Here is a 19,235-nt window from a genome sequence, read left to right on the forward strand (position 1 = left end):
GATAGTGTAGACAAGATGTGGCCACTGGCCCCAGAGACTTGCTTTGAGCCAATGACGACAACAGTGCTCAAAATGCCAGTGGCTGCCTGAAGCACTGTACACACTAATTCTCACCATTTTTATCATCAGTACAGCTGAACCAGTGGACAGTCCAACAGTTCTTGGATTACTCACTTTCCTATTATTCTATATGGTTGCATCTACTAGCAAACTTTGTCATCATAATTCACAATCGGTGCAGCTCCACTGCGTAGCTAAGGCAGAATCTCAACTATGCTTACGACTCAGGCATTTGTACAACCAAGACTAAGTCCCATCTATACTACAGCTTCCACCATTGCTACCATAGTGAGCTGCTAAAGTCATGAATTGTGGCAACTAACTTTTTCTAGTGTAGACTAGGCTTTACTGACGATGGTGCAGACCTGGAACCCAAACATTAGCCCTTCACAACTGTACAAGTCCTCACCTGGATCTTCAATATCTCAAATCTACTCGAGTCCTGACTATCAGCACTCCCTTTTGTTGCCAGCGGGGTCTTGGGCAGAAAGGGCCAAGAGAGGAAAATTTTACAGTGGCTTTACGATGTGGACAAATGCCTTCTAGGAACCAAGAGGAGACTTCCATTTCCTAATCAGGATCTTAACCCCGCTCTGTTGAAGTGACTATATCTTTTATCTCCTGGCTGCTACAATAAAACTTTTTCATGGTCATAGTCAGCACATCAATGTTTCCATACAATAGCATTTTAATGATATTGAAATAGAGATATAAATCTATTTTATATTTAGAGAAAGTAAAAAGTTCTTTTTGTCTTAAATACAAAATGTTATATATAGCTGTAATATCAATAGACAGAAATTGGGGGGAGTACATTTCATTTCATTTGTGCTTTACAACTCAGCAAACAACATTGACCAGGACAAAGAATAAAATATATTTTTATAAGCAAATATACAAGCTATCAGGTTCTCAGATAATCCTGATGTAGCCTAGAATTGGCAGCAATGAATTTGGTTGCTGTATCAGGAATTGCAGTGGTAAGTCTCTGCTTTATGTTTAAAATAGCATCGGGCTAAAAGAAATGTGTCTTATGGTATTTCAGTGTCTCACCTCTACAGTGAACACTGGGAACTCTCTACCTGGGAAAATGAAGAATCTTTTCTATGGAAAAGAGATTTATAGGTTATAATCAGCTACAATTTTAAGTGAAAATGACACTTACATAACTGCACCCTGCAACACAGTCATTTTTTTCATCACATTTTTAGTTGCATAACACCACACTTATAGTACAATATAGCTGGACTCTTCAGGTTTAGATCCAGAAATATAATCCATTTATATATGGAACACAAGTTACCTACCAGAGGGAAAGCACTTAGTTTGCCAGGATTGGTGTGGTATGTTGATGACAATAGATCTGTTTTGTGCACTATATGGCATGTATTGCTACAGCCTCTTTGTACACAATCCAGCATATAACCATGTGTGTGTAAACTAGTGGACTCCAGTTAGCATTAAGGTTCTTACTTAAAAGCAGGTCCACTTAGGTAGAGATAGGTAGAAGTTAACAGTGACTTTACTTACACTGTTTACTGGTTTACCAGTTAACAGAGAATGAAAATTTGGATAGTATAAGTGCTGACATAATAAGAAACATTATAAGCATATACTTAAAATTTCATTTCTAAAGAGCTTCCTCCATCAAATGAAACTCCCCATCATTACACAGTAATGATCTCAGGCCTTTTGGTGGTGGTTCGGGAGTGTCAAGTGGCAAACATCTGCCACATGGCTGATTTGCATTCAGAAGTGCCAGATGGTAGGCATCTCAGCTGGGTGGGCTCAGGACATCCAATTCATAACCCCTCAGTGTCTTTTCTTCCTCAGCATTCCTTTATCACGTATGCAGGTTTTTGGACGTAAAGCTGTTGGGACAGAAAAGTGTTTTGTTTTAAGACCAATAATACATATTAACAGTGAAATCACAAGTTAAACCAGGAGAGAAGAATCAACTCCCTTTTCCACCCCAGACAGAAAGCTATACCCTTCCTCCTCGGTATTGAGACCCAAAGAAAGAGAACCCTCTCCACTATAAGAGCGAGGAATGATTAACCATTGGATCAAACTCCTAAGGGAATGGATGAATTGTCCATCCCTTGAGATCTTTAGAACCAGACTGGATGCCTTTCTGGAAGACATGCTTTAGCCAAACACAAGTTATTGGGCTCCTACAGGGGTAACGGTGAAATGTAATGGCCTGTAACATACAAAGAGGTCATACTAGATGATCTAATGATACCTTCTGGTATTAAACACTTTGAATCTATGAAACCTTTTCCACAGTGAAAGAAGAGGACTGCTCTAAAAGAAAAATAAGCTAGAATCTAGCATGGCTCCTGACTGAACAAGAATGATCTGATGTGGAAGTTGTACATCATTCTATTTCTGAATGAAAGCTAGAAGAGCTACATATGCACAAGTACAAGTTTCTATTGTGGAGGAGATAGTTGAGAGGTTCAGACAGAAGCTAAATCTGTGATGAGTTACAGCTGAATCAGACAAGTCACATAGGGAGGCACCACCTACGAGAGACATCGCAGGATGACACGATGAATGGGATGGATGTGGAATAAGAGTAAGGAAAGTGGAAGAACTTGGCAATAGGGTAAGAAAGAAGAGCACCATTCAGCCTCAGTCCTAGCAATATACATTTCATCTTTGCAAAGTAGGGGATGACCTGAATGAGAAGAGGCCAAGGATGGACAGCAGTCTAACCAGCTATCTAAAGACAAGTCCGGCATGGGAGCAGCTCAGAAGCAGCAGCAGGTGATCTTCACTCCTCAGTTGGGGAGTTGATAGTGAAGAATGAGACCTAGACCATATCTGACCCAGACACAGGGTGCTAGCTTGACCACCCAGTGCTGGCACAAGAGGTGCAACAAAAAGTCAAAGTGTAACTGTTTTGTACAGGACACGGTGACCCCTGGATACCTTCTGCTTCAGCACTGATCTTGCAGGTCAACACAGAATTTAGGTAACACATAACAGAGGGAAAAGGATTGGGTGCAGGTGGTGGAAAACTAGCTCTGAATCCAATTGATTGCATGATATGGACATTTTTAATTCCTATATTGTAGATGTGGTTAAGGCAAAATTTCTTTCTCTTAGGGCAGTGGGGAACTGGTCGGAGTTTTGGGCAATATGAGAATCCTGGACTCCTCAGAGTCAGGAACCAGGGTGTGGGAGGTCAGGTTCAATGGTTGAAGCCGTAAGTGGTTGGGCCTGAGAAGTCAAGCTAGAGTCAGTAGCTGGAGTCCAGAGCCTTGGATCACACCAAGGTCAATAGCCAGGGACTGGAGCCTAGGGTTGAGCCAGAGTCAATAGCCAAGAACCATAGCCAAGGATCAAGCCGGAGTCAATAGCCAGAAAACAGGGGGCAGGGCAAGGAGATAAGAATAATGCTGGATCTGTTTCAACAGCAGGTCAGGGATCTGCCTTGTTCCACAGACAACTTCCTGATACTCCCTCCAGCTTAAATAGTAGGTCTGGGTCAATCAGAGGTCATGGTAGGGGCTGCCAGTCATGTCTACCGTGGTCAGCACTTCCAGCAGTGGCTGGTCTCCCAGAATGTATGGTGCATTCATGATGGCTCTGCCATGGCAGCATGGAAGTGCTGGGGTCAAGTCCCATGAACCCTCATATCACGCCCTGCCTCCTTCAGGGGTGCCTGTGGGGTATTGTAGGACCAGGTTGTCAAGGTGATATTTTTAAAACTCTTGTACAAGTCCAGGGGTGTGAATGTTACCGGCAGGCTCCTAGGGGCACTCTCTGGGACCACAACCTTCCCAGCCTATGAGGTGCCACAACTGACCCCACTTCAATCCAAAGTCCAGTGTGGCCTGGACCTCGTACTCTTCATGGCTTTGAACCAGTGAGGGCAATGGTTGTGTTCAGTCAGGGAACAAGATTTCAGTGTATGTTTTCAAAAGAGAAACAAGGAAGATCAGGTGCAATTTGAGGGACTAGGTAAGCGGAGTTTGAAAGTGACAGGGCTGATTTTCTGACAAATCTGGTAGTTTCCAAGGATCGGGTGGTCTAGCTTGTGAGATGGCCTGTTCATGGTGAGATTCTTAGCAGATAAGCAGACCTTCTTGTTTACGGAAAAGACTGGCCTTTCCTGTTTCTGGCTGTCTGTGTATCATGCATCTTAGCATCCTCAAAGTGTTCCCTTAGTTTTTATTTTATGTGGTGGATTCATTGAACCAAGTCAGTAGGTGGTGGGTTCAGGGAGGCTACTGGTAGTGCAGGACGAAACGGCGGAATCCATAGTTAGTGAAAAAAAAAGAGCTTTTCCTTGTGAAGGCATGGTCGACGTTGTATGCAAATTCAGCATACAGTACGAGGGTGTCTTGGCTGTAATTAAGAAAGGACTGAAAATATTGCTCAAGTACTTAATTCATCCTCTCTATCCAGCCATCCGTCTGCAGGTGGTATGCTGAGGAGGAATAAGCGTGGACGTTTAGTAGCCTGAGGGTTTTGCGCCAGAGGCAGGGGAGCCCAGGGAGGCAGAGGATATTTGTTACTAGGAGCTGAGCCATCATCTGAGCTGAAGGTACATGGGCACAGGAGAGGAAGTGTGCCATCTTGGTCAATTGATCTACAACTGTTAGTACTACTGTGTGGCCATTTGATTTGGGGAGTATTATGATGGAATTCACGGCACTGGCTGTCCATGGCTGGGGCAGAGTCTCCAGAGGCATGAGGATGCCAAGAGGTTTCATGTGCAGCACCTTGGTGCAAGTGCATAAGTCACATGAGCCTGAATTTCAACCCACATCCAGGGCCACTAAAAGAAGCAGGAGACTAGGCAGTAGTTTTTGAGGCATCTGAAGTGCCCTGCTAGGGGGTTGCCTTGACTCAAAAATAGTACCTGCAACTATATATGGGGCAGAACATATATGGGGCCATTAATATATTAGAGACAAGGTGGGTAAGGTAATATATTTATTGGGCCAACTTCTGTTGGTGAGAGAAACAAGCTTTCCAACTTACACAAAGCTCTTCTTCACCCCTCCAGCCAGAGGCATTTATGGCTTATTACAACAATCTATAACCCACTAACCCTCCCCTAGCTGCTTCCACCCCTTTCCTCCTCATGAATACAGAGGTGTTAAAGGGCCACTTAATCTTGAATGGTCCCTTGAAATGTGTTTTAAATACTTACGCTAAAAAATCTGTTCCATGTTGTATTTAGCTGTGACACTCTGAGGGCAGGTCTACATTTAAAACTCTGCAGCATCTCCCGTCAGCATAGACCTGGGATCAAGTCCCATGAATCCTCATAGTATGGTAACACAGTCAAGTATTTCTCAGTAAAGTCTACAAAGAACTGCTGATTAATTATGATTATTATTTAGAGAAGATTGATCAGATTCAGGCTGATCGACAGCTTCCATGAAAACAGTGGATGGAAATTAAAAACACCATCTTGACTGGGTGGTTTACTTGGGGAGCACAACCAACTACCTCTGAGATGAATTTATGCCTTTCTAAACTGATTAAAAACCCAGTGAAGACACACTGAGGCCAGTACTGAGGAGTATCATTACTGTAATGCCTTCCTTGAGGTAAGAAAATTGTCAGTCATGTTTAAACAAGAGTCGTTACACTCTTGCTTGGGAACCAACTTTGGACATGGACAACCTCACCAATTTTCGTCTCATCTTGAACCAGGTCCCTTTCTTGGGCTCCATTATCAAGAAGGTGGTGATGAGTCAGCGTGAGCTACATTTGCATTTGACAGATTTCTTTGATCCATATTAGTCCATTTTCAGATCAAGTTACAGAACAAAGACTGTGCTGACTGTAGCAGACTAGGGTAAGATGATTCTATCAGCAGCTCTTGAAACCATTGACCAGGTGGAAATTTTGACTCAGCTGCAGGACTTTGGAAGGGTGGACAAGGAAGCCCTTCAGCAAGTTTGCTGCTTCCTCTCTGAGGGATTCTTAAGGGCTATGCTGGCCAATTGCTTGCTTTCCCTCAGGGCTCCCACATAGTTAGCTAACTCAAGTTAACAAATGCACTAGTTAAGACAAGGCAATTTGTAGTTTTCACATTAGTTAGCAGGTCGAGTTACAGCATAGGCTGCCCCATAGTCTTTAACTCAACCTGCTAACTACTGTGGAAAAAAAAACTGCCTAGTCTGCTATGAGCAGGTACCATCTGTATTCATAGTGCTGTGTTGTTTCCATTTAGCAAGTATGTTGGAAGCATGCTAGGAGGGGTATAGAGAGGTAAACAAGGGCTCGCTTTTACATCTGGGAAGGAGAGGGAGAGGGGGAAAGTGAGGAGGGAAAGAGGCTACTTTATGTGAATTGAGAAAGGAGGAGATCCGTGAGATAAGTTTTCTCACCTATTATCCCCCAAGCTTTAAAAATGTGAGCAGAGTTGTCCTTAGAGTTGTGAGATTTCAAGGGTTTAGTTACATTAAGCCAGGTCTGGATGAGAGGTCCTACTGCCCTGTGGCAGAAGTGTGGCCTAGATCAGCGTTTTTCAAAGTTCAGGTTGTGACCCAGTATTGGGTCACGGCATGTAAGGCACTGGGTCGCTCTGGTCAGGACTGCCAACTGGAATGTTAAAAGTCCCCTTGGCGGTACTGCCCAGCTAAGGCAGGCTAGTGCCTACCTGCTCCGACACCGCGCTGTGCCCCAGAAGCAGCCAGTAGCGGATCCAGCTTCTAGGCAAAGGGGTCACTGTGCTCCGCATGCTATCCCCGCCCTAAGTACCGTCGCCACACTCCCATCGGCCAGTTCCCAGCCAATGGAAGCTGGGGGTGGGGCGTGCCTGAGGGCAAGAGCCAAGTGGAGCTGCTTGTGCACCTCCACGTAGGAGCTGGACCTGCTGCTGTCCACTTCAGGCACAGCACAGTCCGCTGTGCCAGGACAGGCAGGAAGTCTGCTTCTGCACCCTGGCTGTGCTGCTGACCGGGAGCCGCCAGAGGTAAGTCCATGCCCCAAACTCGCACCCCAACCCTCTGCCCCAGCCCTGACCCCCCCAAACCTGGAGCCCCTCCTGCACCTCAAACCTTATCCCCGGTCCCACCCCAGAGCCTGCACCCCCAGCCCAGAGCCCTAACCCCTTCCCACACCCCAACCCTGTGCCCCAGCCCAGAGCCCCCTCCCACTCCGAGCCCCTCATTCTCAGCCCCATCCCACAACCCTCACCCCCGCACCCCAACCCTCTGCCCCAGCCCTGAGCCCCTCCCATGCCTCAAACCCCTCATCCCCAGCTCCGTTGGGTCACGGGCATCAACAATTTTCTTCAGCTGGGTTCCCAGAAAAAAAGTTTGAAAACCACTGGCCTAGATGAAGGGGTCCTGCTGTCATGCTGGGGCAGGAGGAGCTTGAACTAGCAGGTTTGCCCTCATAGGGTGGAGGAGTTGGCAGGGAAGGAAGGTATATTTACTGGCGGTTCCCCACTTTCTATACTCTTGGTGATTGTATATTTGCCAAAAAGTGTGCCTGGTTTTCATTCTGTGCTTGCGGAAAGTGGGCAAAAGGTTCTCATAAAGAAATGGAACTCACCAGGATCAGCAGCAATCTGCTTCTTTTTGGAGTTTGTGATAATTTGATTTTCATTCATCATTCGTACATCCTGATCCTCTACATGATTGCTGCAAAGATGAAAAATAGACCAATAGCAGGGATAATCAATAGTCTATAGACACCATTGCAGCTATGGGGAAACACATTGCAATGTGTTACCTAAACCACTGCGAGGCTGCACCACTGCCACCACTGCCTTCTGTGAGTCACAATCTGGAAGGGTGAGGCTTCACTCTCATATAGCCTAAAGTTATACCTCACAATTGTATTTGTTGAGAGGGGTGCTCTCAAACACACATTCCAACTGCTACTACCACATCCACTCTGCAGCGAACTCCGACCTTCTCTACATGCAAAATCTGACCATCTAAACCAAAATATGTTTTTAAATCAACTTCATTAAACCAGTGCAAACCCATGTAGACACTCTTAAATCAATTTGCAATCATCCTAAATTTATTTAGCTTAATTTGATAATTTACTGAATTAAGCTAAATTGATATAAAAGAGTTATAAACCAATTTCATACATTTATAGATTTCAAGGCCAGAAGGCACTATTATGATCATCTAGTCTGGCCTCCTGCATCATACAGGCCAGAGAATTTTACCCAGTGATTCCTGCATCAAGATCATAACTTCTGGTTGAACTAAAAAATATCTTCTAGAAACACATCAATTCTTGATTTAAAGACTGTACGTAATGGAGAATCAAACCTGTGGTAAGTTGTTCCAGTGTTACCAAATTACCCTCACTGTTGAAAATGTTCTCTTTCTTTCCAGTGTAAGTGTGTCCACATGGGAGTGGTTTATTTAAAAGTGGATTTTAGTTAAACCAATGCAACATTTGTGTGTAGACTGCAGCCAGACTGTCTGTTCCCTTATGAGCAGGAATCAATAGCTTCAAAATCTAATCAAATTAAATACTATTAAATACAGAAAAAATGTCAGCTGGATACTTAACAATAACATCTGTAAGGGACATTCTAGAACAGATATGTATTGAATGATTAATAACTACTGATTCCTTCTGGCCTTAACAAATATTTAAAAAGCTATCCACCTCTGTTTATCCTAAAACAGGATCCATCTAGAAAGTAAAGACAAGAAGTAAATGATTTGCATCATGTGAGACGCTTTGTCTAAGGACCCACAGATTAGCCAAGGTTGGAAGTTCTTCTCCCAAAGAACAGAAATTAAAATGTCTAAATGGGAGTACTGTTAATCACCTAGGCAAGACTCTCTCATGATCTGCATATGGATAAAACCTCTTTCTCCCTCCCAATCTACCTAAAAAGAACTCCAGTTTACAGGCAAGAGTGACACCTTTCTATCCTATGAAAAGTGGCCCATTGCACATTGTGAGTGGATCAAGAGATGAATGAGGAAGCTGCAAGTTAAGCAAACTAGAAATGACTGGCTGTAAGACTGAAGGTCAAATTGGGCAAACTACCCCAAGAAAATCAAAGCCACATGTTTTCACCCCTAATTATAAACTATATATTGCTTTCCTTGTAAATCAAATATATCATGGATAATCTTTCACCTCAAATTAGAAGCTGCAAATTTGTTTGCTTTATGAGTCAGATCTACCTCCTTCACTATGTGAATATATATATATCTCCTTCTTGCTCTACTGTCAGTCTTAAATAATGTGAAATGCTGATGTACAACCAAAGAATGCATTGAGTATGTCCTCCAGATTTAGAAGATGAAAAAGGATTTTGTTGATTTTCATTGTAAAAAACTGTTGCTCTCTAGAAGTAATAGGAATTGTCTGGCACAAGGAAGAAGGAATGTTGAAAGATATAACTTTGGGATATTAAGAGAAATTGCTAAAAGGGGTGGATCCCAATTGATATTAGTGGCTAATAACGAAATACAATCCTTGAAATGAATTGAACATATAAAGGCTTCCGATAAGAAAAGGATTGAAGAAATGTGTTGTACACCTACACTATGGGATACCTATGGAAGCAACAGAAAAATGGAGAGAGCTGAAATTGGAACACTCACTTGGCACATGTTCAATAGAAATCAGAGGGTGGCCCCTCCAACCACCCTTGAAATTAGAGTATATAAAATTGACATCACCATGTACAAATGGAGAGTTGACTGAACGGAAGAAGAAGCTGCAGAATCCTAAGTGTGACCGATGCCCAGACCAGCCAGGTGGAAAGGACTCTCCCGCATCCCAGATTAAGTGGATATGAAGAAGTGATGAGATTTCATTTTGAAGACTGTATTTCCCCTTCTATTCTTTAATTTAAATAACTGTAGGTTATCTTGCCTAGTCTACACTTTGCAGTGAGATTTAAAGTAACAGTATTTTAGATTTTAATTCCTTTGCATATCCAAGTAAATTGGCCTATGAGAGAGAAAAAACAGTAACTTTAACCACTTGCTTTTGACATGCTAAACTTTTAACTGTTGGACCAATCCATTCAAACTATAGTAACCACACTCTTAAAAGTGTCTTAAAGATAAGTTCATCCTTGGAATGTGATAAAAATGCTAGGTACTAAAGAACTGAAACTGAGTATCATAAGTAAATGTAATAAAAAATCTTGATAATTTACATTGTTGCTTGGTTTAACTGTTGAGACAACTCCAGATTATGATAATCAATTGCAAGACTGTATTGTGTGTGTGTGTGTGTGTACTACACATCTAGAACACTGGTTGTTGTCTACACTTGAGTGGTGAATGTGTGATTGTATACTAACGTGATTCTGTGTGAATTAATGAATTATTGGTTGGTTAAGACTAAGCATGTGTCCTGATTTGAGAAATACCGTTCAAGTTAAAAGTTGACCTATAAAGAACCCCTAATGAGAACTAGTAAGCTAATGTTCCCTGAATAAAAAAAATAGGGGGTTATCCTACTAGGTTCCGTTCTATATTGGCTATAACACTTATCCAACTGGCAAATCTACTTTGTTAGATTTTAGCTTTAAAATCTAACAGGCACCTTGGCAAATTAACAAAATGGATCAACCCCATTTTATGCTTATATATCAACCACCACAAAAAGCAACCCAAAGGGCGGGTGAGTGGGAATCCAGTGATATGATAGCTTCAGAAAACAAGAATTAATTTTTTCCTTTTCTCTAAAGATACCTTATTGTACTAGATTTCCATTCTTGGAGACAAAGGAGGGATATCTCAAAATAACACAAAGTGAAACAGCTTCTACCTCAGGCTTCATCAGTGTAAATCTAAAATAACTCCACTGAAGTCACTCTGGATTTAAACAGGTCAATGAGATCAGAATCAGGACCAGAGTTTATAAAAAGTGCTGAACAGTGCAGTGAGAAAGACAGTGCCAAAAGTAACAATAAAGAAAAGTTCATACACACTTCTGAAAATGAAGGTTAAGATCCACCAGGTACTAATAGTGTGAGGTTTTATTCTCTCCACCACAAAACTGTGAAGGTAGGGTGCCTCCCCTTGGAGGAAAAAAACAAATGAAAGCTTAAAAAAGGCCAACTGAAAAGAGAGACCCAAGAGATCTCCTGAACTGAAAATCCCGGGGGCAGGAGAGGGTAGGGCATCCCTGGCTGGGGAACATGTTCCGCAGCACTGATCATTCAAATGGCGATTCCTTTCTTGAAACCAATTCCAAACAATAATGCTTTGTGAGTATGTGTGGAAAAGGTCATATGGTAGCTTTACAAGTCTTCAGAAGAGAAAGGAGACTCGTAGTTACAGCTGGAGCTACTTGTGTCTCCAATTAAAGGTGCACTGGCACAAATCCTGAGCTGCAGGTCTGCCAGGCAAGAGCAATGAGAAATGCAATGAGACAGTCATTTGGACAGGACTCTTGATAGGAACATAGGATTTGCCATACTAGTTCAGAACAGTGGTCCAACTAGTTCAGCAATCTGTCTCCAACAGTGACCAATATCAGATGCTTTTGAGGAAGTTCACAAAATCCTGTACTTGGAAGCTGTGTGATAATGTCTCCTCAGAAAAAGTGTCTCCTAATTCCCAAATAGTCAGAGTTGGCTTATGCCCTTGTTTATTTTTAAAAATTTTATAACAACAACTTTGGATATTCTTGTTATCTAAATAAAAATCGAATCCCTTTTTGAATCCTGTTATGGTTTTGGCCTTAAATGATAATGGCAAGGAGTTCCACAAGTTAGCTGTGTACTATATAGGAAAGCATTTCCTTCTGTACGTTTTCAATTTGCCACTATTCAATTTCATTGACAAGCCATGTCAATCAGTTCTCCTTTATCCACTGTTTTACAATGTTCCTTTGCAGAAACCATATTGGTTAGATCCTATTATATAATCACCTTCTAACTGTTTTATATCTGTATTCTTAATTATCAATTTAGCCAATTTACCAGGCACAGATATAAGGCTCACCGGCCAATATTTCCTCAGATCACAACTCTTTTTTTATTTATAGATACAACATTTAATACCCACTCTGGTATCAATTCTTTGGTATCACAGGTGATGTTTATGAGAGACTGCACAATTTTGCTACCAGTTAAGTCACAGCTTTCTTAAGTTCTTTTAGAACTCTTGGGTGAATTCCATGTGGGCCTGGTGACTTATTGCTTTTAATTTGTATCAGCATCTCTCATTTTGACCCTTCAGTCTGATAGCACCTCATCTCCATTACCAGTAAAAAGAATCTCCTCAACATTGTCTGGGGAAGATTGTTGCAAAGGTCCTTATCCCCCTTAATTGCTCCCTTTAACTCTAGTGATCCAGCAGACCCACCAACAAGAGTATTGCAGGTTTCCTTCTAATTACATACTTAAATAATTTCTTATTGTTTGTGTGATGGGCATGGAGCTGCTCCTTAATAACTGAGGAATAGTATGTGTTGATTTGATATGTTTACTGTATGAAAATATTGGGTTAGTTTAATAGGCTGTGGTAAGGAAAAGTAAGCAGGAAGAAAACAATAGCTTGAGATAAACCACTCCATGGTAAACCCTTGAGGGTTACCAGAGAATGGCTGAGCCATTGGCTCTGAGAAGCCTGGCTTGACCTCCTGTTTAGCCCAAAAGACTGGATTGATCCAGAAGGGAACAAGCCCAGGGACTCTCTGGCAGAGAAAAAAGGACTCTTTCTCTCTAGAGATGATGTAGTTGCTGGGTAACAGGACAGGGAAAGCAGACCACTGGGGTGTCTGAAGAAGGTAGACCTGCCTAAGTCACTATCAAGGGATGGTAAACCTTAAGTATGAATGATAGACATGTATGTAGACAGTTTCTTATTTTAAAATCAATTTTTTCCTATTATGCTTTGTTCCTTTGTGAAAATAAACAAGAAGGCTACTGGTCACTGTATTCACCATGAGTCACATGCTCCCAAAGGGAAAAACTGCAGGTGCTGAACCCAGCTGAACCTGCTGTGTAAGTATGGTTAATACACAGGATACTGCAGCCCAAAGCCCTAGCAGTAGGATAATTGCAGAATTCCACCACTAGAGAGGTAAAGACATGAGGCCTGACACCTAAGCAGGTGCACTCAGAGAGACCACAAAGGGAACAGAGTGCAATTAGCCCTGTAACATCAGTTTGTTTTTCTACCTTTAGCTATTTGCTCCTTGAAATACATCTGGGCCCTACTAATTTCCTTCTTATATTTTCATCCTGTAATTTATGCTTCTTTTAATTGGCTTCACTAAGGTTGGTTTTTCATATTCTGAAAGATCTCTGGCTTGAATAACCTCTCAAACCTTACCAGTTAGCCAGACTGGTTTACTGCTTACGTTCCTGTTCTATGGCATGCATACTTTGTGAGACTCTATTATTGTTTCCTTAAGTAGAATTGATGCCACATGGAAGGATTTTAATTTTTTTTTTTTACTTTTGACACTAACTTCCTAATTTTATTGAAATCTCCTTTTCTAAAATTTAACATCACTGGGCTGGTATCTGATCCGTTGAATACAATATACAGCACAATTGCTTTCTATGCCAGTTAGTACATAGCACTGCCATTCTCGACAGTAATGTAGAAGTTGCTGACATCAGCCGCTGGAGATAAAATTATGTAAATAGGATTCCTCATTAAAATGAAAGCCCAGCACATACCTAATAACTGTATTCTTCTCTTGTTGGCAAATCCTCTCATCATCTGTAAAGAGAATGGTATGATATGGGACTACAGGGTCACAAGTGGGCAGGATGCCATGCGCTATGTGGCTCACCATGTCTAGAATTCCATTGTACACAAGCAAGTCATCTACAAGAAGCTGGAAACATAAAACAGTCAAGAATCAGTTTTGTTCAAGCAACAGAACAGTTTATATTATTATTCATGAAAACTGAAAACTCTTCTGGAAAAAGCATCTGAATGAAATGTCATTGCTTTCAATACAGTCCTCTCTGTCAGCTGAATAGGAGTTGCACCATTTGTTCCAGGAGTCCTGGTCACTAGTTTAGCTGCATCTCTATATCAAACAGTTTGCATCTCTCTCAGTTTGCCTCTGGTGCTTTCTCACACTTGTTTCCTGGCAGATTAGTTTCTAATAAAATATGAGCAGGCATAGAAGACCTGACTACACCCTATTACAGAAATTGATTCCGTTATTCTGCATGTTATTAATTTTAATGAATCATCATGTTTTAAAAAACTTAGACATTTATGTTGAAGTTGCACACACAAACAGTGAATCACACTGTGATAAATTATGAGTATGAAATAAAAAAAGGAAATTAGGGCAAGCTGACTCAAAAAAATTGCTTATGAATAAGTACTTACACCAAATTCTCTCACTCCCCTCTGGGGAGTTTTTGCATAATTCCACAGTTTGATCATTGACACGGTAGTGGGCAGGTCAAAAATAACATAAACCCTATTCACCTGTCAGAGAAAAGAGTTCATTTAATTTTCAGTAAAACATGACAAACATCAAATGAAGGAATGCAAAATAAAGCATGACAAACGTGAAGAACAAGACTCAAAGGTTTGTATTAAAGGAGCAGAGCTGGAAAGCAGAAAAATGATATTTAAGCATTTAATGAGTTCAACTATCATCTCCATGCCAATGATTAACAGATCTAGTTCTCCACTCTGGACCTCTCTCCTTCTGTTCAGACTTGAAATCTCAGATTGTCTCTCTAACATCTCCTCCTGGATGTCCAGCCATTAGCTTAACCTACAACAGAGCTCTTTCTTCTTCGCTCAAAGCCTTTCCCTCCCCCTCCTGTCTCAATTACTGTGGCCAGCACCACCTTCCTGCTTGTCTCTCATGCCTGGAACCAGGATGTCCTCTTTGACTCTGATCTTCCTCTAGGCTCACTGATTCAGGCCAGTCGAAATCTTGCTGCTTCTTCCTGCACAACATCTCTAAGACCCGGCCTTGCCATCCACACAGCTAAAACGCCCACTTAGGCCCTCATCATCTCATGTCTCGACTGCTGCAACATGTCCTTGACAAATGCAATCTTCCCCACTTACATCCATCCAAAATGCTATGGCAAAGATCATGTCCTTGCCTCATCACTCCAACCGTGTCCCTCCACTCTGCACATCTCTCCACTGGCTCCCCCCTTGCTATTGCATCAAAAACTACTGGTCTTGGTTATAAGGCCCTTGTGGCCTATTCCCACTTACCTTTCATCTCTGATACGCTATTGAGATAATGACTCTCCCCTCTGCATTCCCCTCCTCCACTGCTCACTTGTTACATTTTCCAACAAGCACCTTGGTGCTGCGTCCCACGCTGCCCCTTTTGCCCAGGAACTACTCCTCATAACATTTGTAAAGCTACCTCATTGTCCTCTTTCAGATCCCTTAAAACTCCCCTTTGCCCTGAGGCTGACTAAAAACTTAACATGGCTGGCTAGGATCATCACATTGCTTCCTTGTGCTCCCCCCTCTGTTGGTTGTGTCAGCCTGTTGTCTCTTGTCTCATATTCAGACTGTAAGCTCTTTGGGGTAGGGACTGTCCCTGTGTTCTGTGTTTGTATAGCACCTAGCACCACAGGGTTCTGATCCATGTCTGGGAGCTCCTCAGCATTACTGTAATTCAGGTAAGTTTAGCAATAGACCATGGATAAGCCTTGCCAGATGTTCCAAAGCAGTTCGCTGACCACAGGAGTATGCAAGCCTATTTTTAAAAGTTGAAAATAATAATATTGTATGTTTTCAATATATTGTTCTACTTTTATTTCTTGCTAGGATTCTATCTTTGGGCTTCAGGGAGAGTGTGGTTCCATGAATACATTCTCCATAGGGAGAGCTAACTTTTCCAGGACAATCTCTTTAAAGAAACAGTATTTCTGATTATCTTTAAGAAGGGATGGTGTTATCATGCCTCAGGGGTCTTTACTAACATTCTTGGGGTTTTAATATGCTTTCTAAGGCAGCAATTAAGTATATACTACTGTAAATCTGGTTTCTGTAACTTTAGGTTGCCAGATGCTGACACTGAGTTTTTTATTTTCTGAATCCACCTGAAATATAGATCTGACACTGCCTTGCCTGTGAGAAGATTAATGGTGGTATTTAATATACTGGCTCAGCCTTCTAATTTACCTGGGAGCTCAGGGGACTGATTCTGCTCTCAGCTACACAATTAAAGATAGGGAGTACTCCACTGAAGACAATGGGCCAGGTTCATGGGGGTGGTTGAGCCCAAGATGGCTCAACAGTGGCTTTTAAGCCACATTTGTGTTGCCTTGATTCTTGGACTGGCTACGTCTGGTGCAGTTTAGTACAATATCTGATCTGTCCTGCAGTTGAGAAAAACCAAGCCAGCCAAGTCCCCTGCCCTTCCCTCCACCCAGCATAGACTCTGCCTTGTGACAGTTACATTCAGGTACAATAATTAATTTGCTGGCTATTCATATATATTAATAATAAAACAGCTATCAGAGATGGAGAAATGAATCATTCTGACCAACCAAATATCTATCATACCCAAGACAGAACTACTCTGCCTGATTAAATACAAGGCGTAAAGGAAAAAGGAAGATTATTTAACAGAAAAGAGAAGTTTGCTGAATGTGTTGCAGATCTCCAGTTAAAGAGGGGCACACTTGGTGGGTCCCTGGAACAGTTCAAAGCAGCATGGCCATTAGGAGGCACATGCATTCCAAAGATTTGGTCCAGCATTCCAACAGATTCCATTACAGAGACTGCCCTTTTCACACCCCGCAAACTCAGCTTGCTTCCTCTTCCTGACACTAATCACTCTCCAAAGAGGAGGGGAAGGAAAGAGCTATGTGGATGTACACAGATACATATATATTAGGGGAACTCCAGTTACTGGTGAGTTATTTTCCTTTTACTATCATGAAATGGGTTTTGCTAACTCCCAGTTATTAGGGAGATTAGCAAGCAGTAGACAGCTACAGAGGGAGGGCTAAGGAGATTTAATTAAACAGAAACTGAAGCACTAGTCTCTCAAATCAGTAATCAGACTGGCTTCTCAATGGAAAGAGGAATGCTTCATCAGGCCTGGTTCAAATGCCAAGTACCACCTTTACATATTGCCTTAATGGAAATATTACACAGGGAAGTCATTGAGGTAACCAGCCTGTCTCTCCTCTCGCTCCAAGTCCCCCTCAGTAGCAGTTGGTGCCCAAAGCAAATGGTGGAGCTCCAGTCATTCTGCTCCTTCCCCTTTCCTGCTCTTTACCATCCCTCCCAACAAGGACATAGGCGAAAGGCCCCATCTTAGTTCCCTTCCTCCCCTCTCCTGAAAAGAAGCTAGTGGCTCCAGCCACTCAGCTGCGACTGTCAGACCTGACAAGCCAAAGGCCATCCCTCACTGAGCTCCCGAATCTCCCCACTAGGCTCCGATGCTGCGTGAGAGGCCCAGCCCTTCATCGCTGGGCTGCTAACCATCCATTTCCCTCTTCCCACACACTTGCTGCCTCGCTCCTGTTTAAATTTGCAGGACACTGGACAGTTCTGCTTCCCTTTCCCACTGCCACAGCACCTAAGGAAGGTGTTGAGCTCTGTACTGAAGCTGTGCTCAGATACTTTGGGGCTAATCTTCTTTAGCCTCAAAGGTAATTGAAAAGGCAGCCTGTGAACATGTGCTGGTCTCTGCACTGTTCAATACTTTCACTGGAAGAAGGAGTTCTCTTAGGAGCTAGAGGCAACCACTTCCATCAGCCTCTTCCTCCCCAGACAGCTGCACTGCAGGAGCTAAATGTCAGCAGCCCTCTGGACTGCTCTCCATGGAGCTGCACTGGGAAAGAAAGGGGAGAAAGGATGGATATTTGGCAACTCCAAAAATATAAAGAGGGGATGATTTAATTGGTGGGGATTAGTCCCTTCTGAGCCACTACTGGTCAGTCTGGTATTGGCAGTATGCTCAATAACATAATAGAGCTCAATACATTTTCATAGCCTTCAACAGTTATTATTTTCCCTTTGGACATCTCCACAAAGAGCCAGATGATTCTGAAGGGCTTAGTTGTACTTATCATTCATTTATTTATGGTAGTGCCCACTGTGTGCTAGACACTGTCCAAACACTCAAGGATAGTCCCTCCTCTGAAGAGCTCACAATCTAGGGGCTGGCAGGCAAACTAACAGAGATTAGAGGGAAGAGGAACATTAGGCAATTTATATTCAAATCAATTTGATTCATTGTAGTTGAGAGGGTTTAAGTGGGACTTTAGTGATGCAAACGCCTTGAGCTCAGAGGCGAATGTCACTCAAGGAGCCAAGCAAGTGAATACACTTTTCCCAATAAAATACACAAACTTCTAGATGCTTTATTGCACTGAGGGATGGAGGGAGGGGAACTACAGAGGTCTATCTGCAGAGGCAAACATCTGCACAGTCCTTAGAATGGGGCAGGGGAAAGAAAAATATTTAAATCCTGTTGCAGGTCCTGGTACGTCCTATCAGACTTCTTGAAATTGGAAGGCACAAAGCCTGGATACTTGCAGACATCCAAGGCAAAATCCTTAAGGCCTTTAAGAATAGGTAAGAACACCTTCCTCTTTCCTTGGATTGGAAAACACTGAATAATTTACACAACTTCTTTGGAACTGCAGCCACAAGAATCTCCAAAGCTTTGTTGTCAACTGGAGAGTAAGAGGAAAAGGTAATGAGAATTCATTCATTCATCCAGGAATCTCTTTCACCACCTGACGTCCTCCAACTCCTCTACAGTCAAAAATGTTAACTCCAGTACTGATGGAAGCACAGAAACTTCAAGGAGATGATGGCTCTCAAGCAACTTGTTTTTCAGGTGGATGAGGTCCACCAGACTGTCTCGATCAAGGAAAAGGTACTCTAACAGCCCTAAATGTGAAATTAAGGCCATAGTGGCATGTAAGCTGAACACTGACCATGAGTAACACAAGATGGAACAGTAGTTCCCCCTACAGTTGGGGAGATGCAAGGGAAAATACAGGACTCTGATCTGAGGGAATGATAAGAGAACCAGGGCCAAGTGATTCAGATGTATCTGACATTGGACACTCATCCTCTCAGAACAAATGAAGCAGTTGGTTTGCTGAGCGTTAACTGAAGCGTGGGCATCTATCTCAAAGATTCATATGGATCTGACCTAAACCTCATTTGAGGCACTTTCCATCCAGACAATGGATTAGAGGAACCTCTCAGTGCAGATCCTGATGGATCTGTAAAGATTTTGCTCCAAGTCCCAGAATTAAATCCTTC

The 19,235-nt window shown here is 42.4% G+C and overlaps 1 protein-coding gene across 18 annotated transcripts in view; it reads right to left on the reverse strand.

Annotated features, from left to right (window-relative positions):
- Positions 1 to 730: 730 nt before the first annotated feature.
- Positions 731 to 19,235, reverse strand: part of LOC119863013 (katanin interacting protein) — a 166,660-nt gene continuing 148,155 nt past the window's right edge. For 16 of the 18 annotated variants that reach the window (XM_038420691.2, XM_038420689.2, XM_043493808.1 and 13 more), the window contains 4 exons: positions 14,346 to 14,447; positions 13,676 to 13,836; positions 7,591 to 7,679; positions 731 to 1,931 (listed from right to left, as the gene is read on the reverse strand). In XM_038420691.2, coding sequence (XP_038276619.1) covers positions 1,873 to 1,931; positions 7,591 to 7,679; positions 13,676 to 13,836; positions 14,346 to 14,447 — 411 coding nt within the window. In that variant the 3' untranslated portion in view covers positions 731 to 1,872. Of the gene's footprint in view, positions 1,932 to 7,590; positions 7,680 to 13,675; positions 13,837 to 14,345; positions 16,317 to 17,938; positions 18,522 to 19,235 lie in introns of those variants that run through there. The other 2 variants (XR_006274744.1, XM_043493807.1) reach the window with 2 other exon arrangements.

The sequence above is a fragment of the Dermochelys coriacea genome, chromosome 10 (assembly GCF_009764565.3).
Source record: "Dermochelys coriacea isolate rDerCor1 chromosome 10, rDerCor1.pri.v4, whole genome shotgun sequence".
Taxonomy (NCBI): Eukaryota; Metazoa; Chordata; order Testudines; family Dermochelyidae; genus Dermochelys; species Dermochelys coriacea.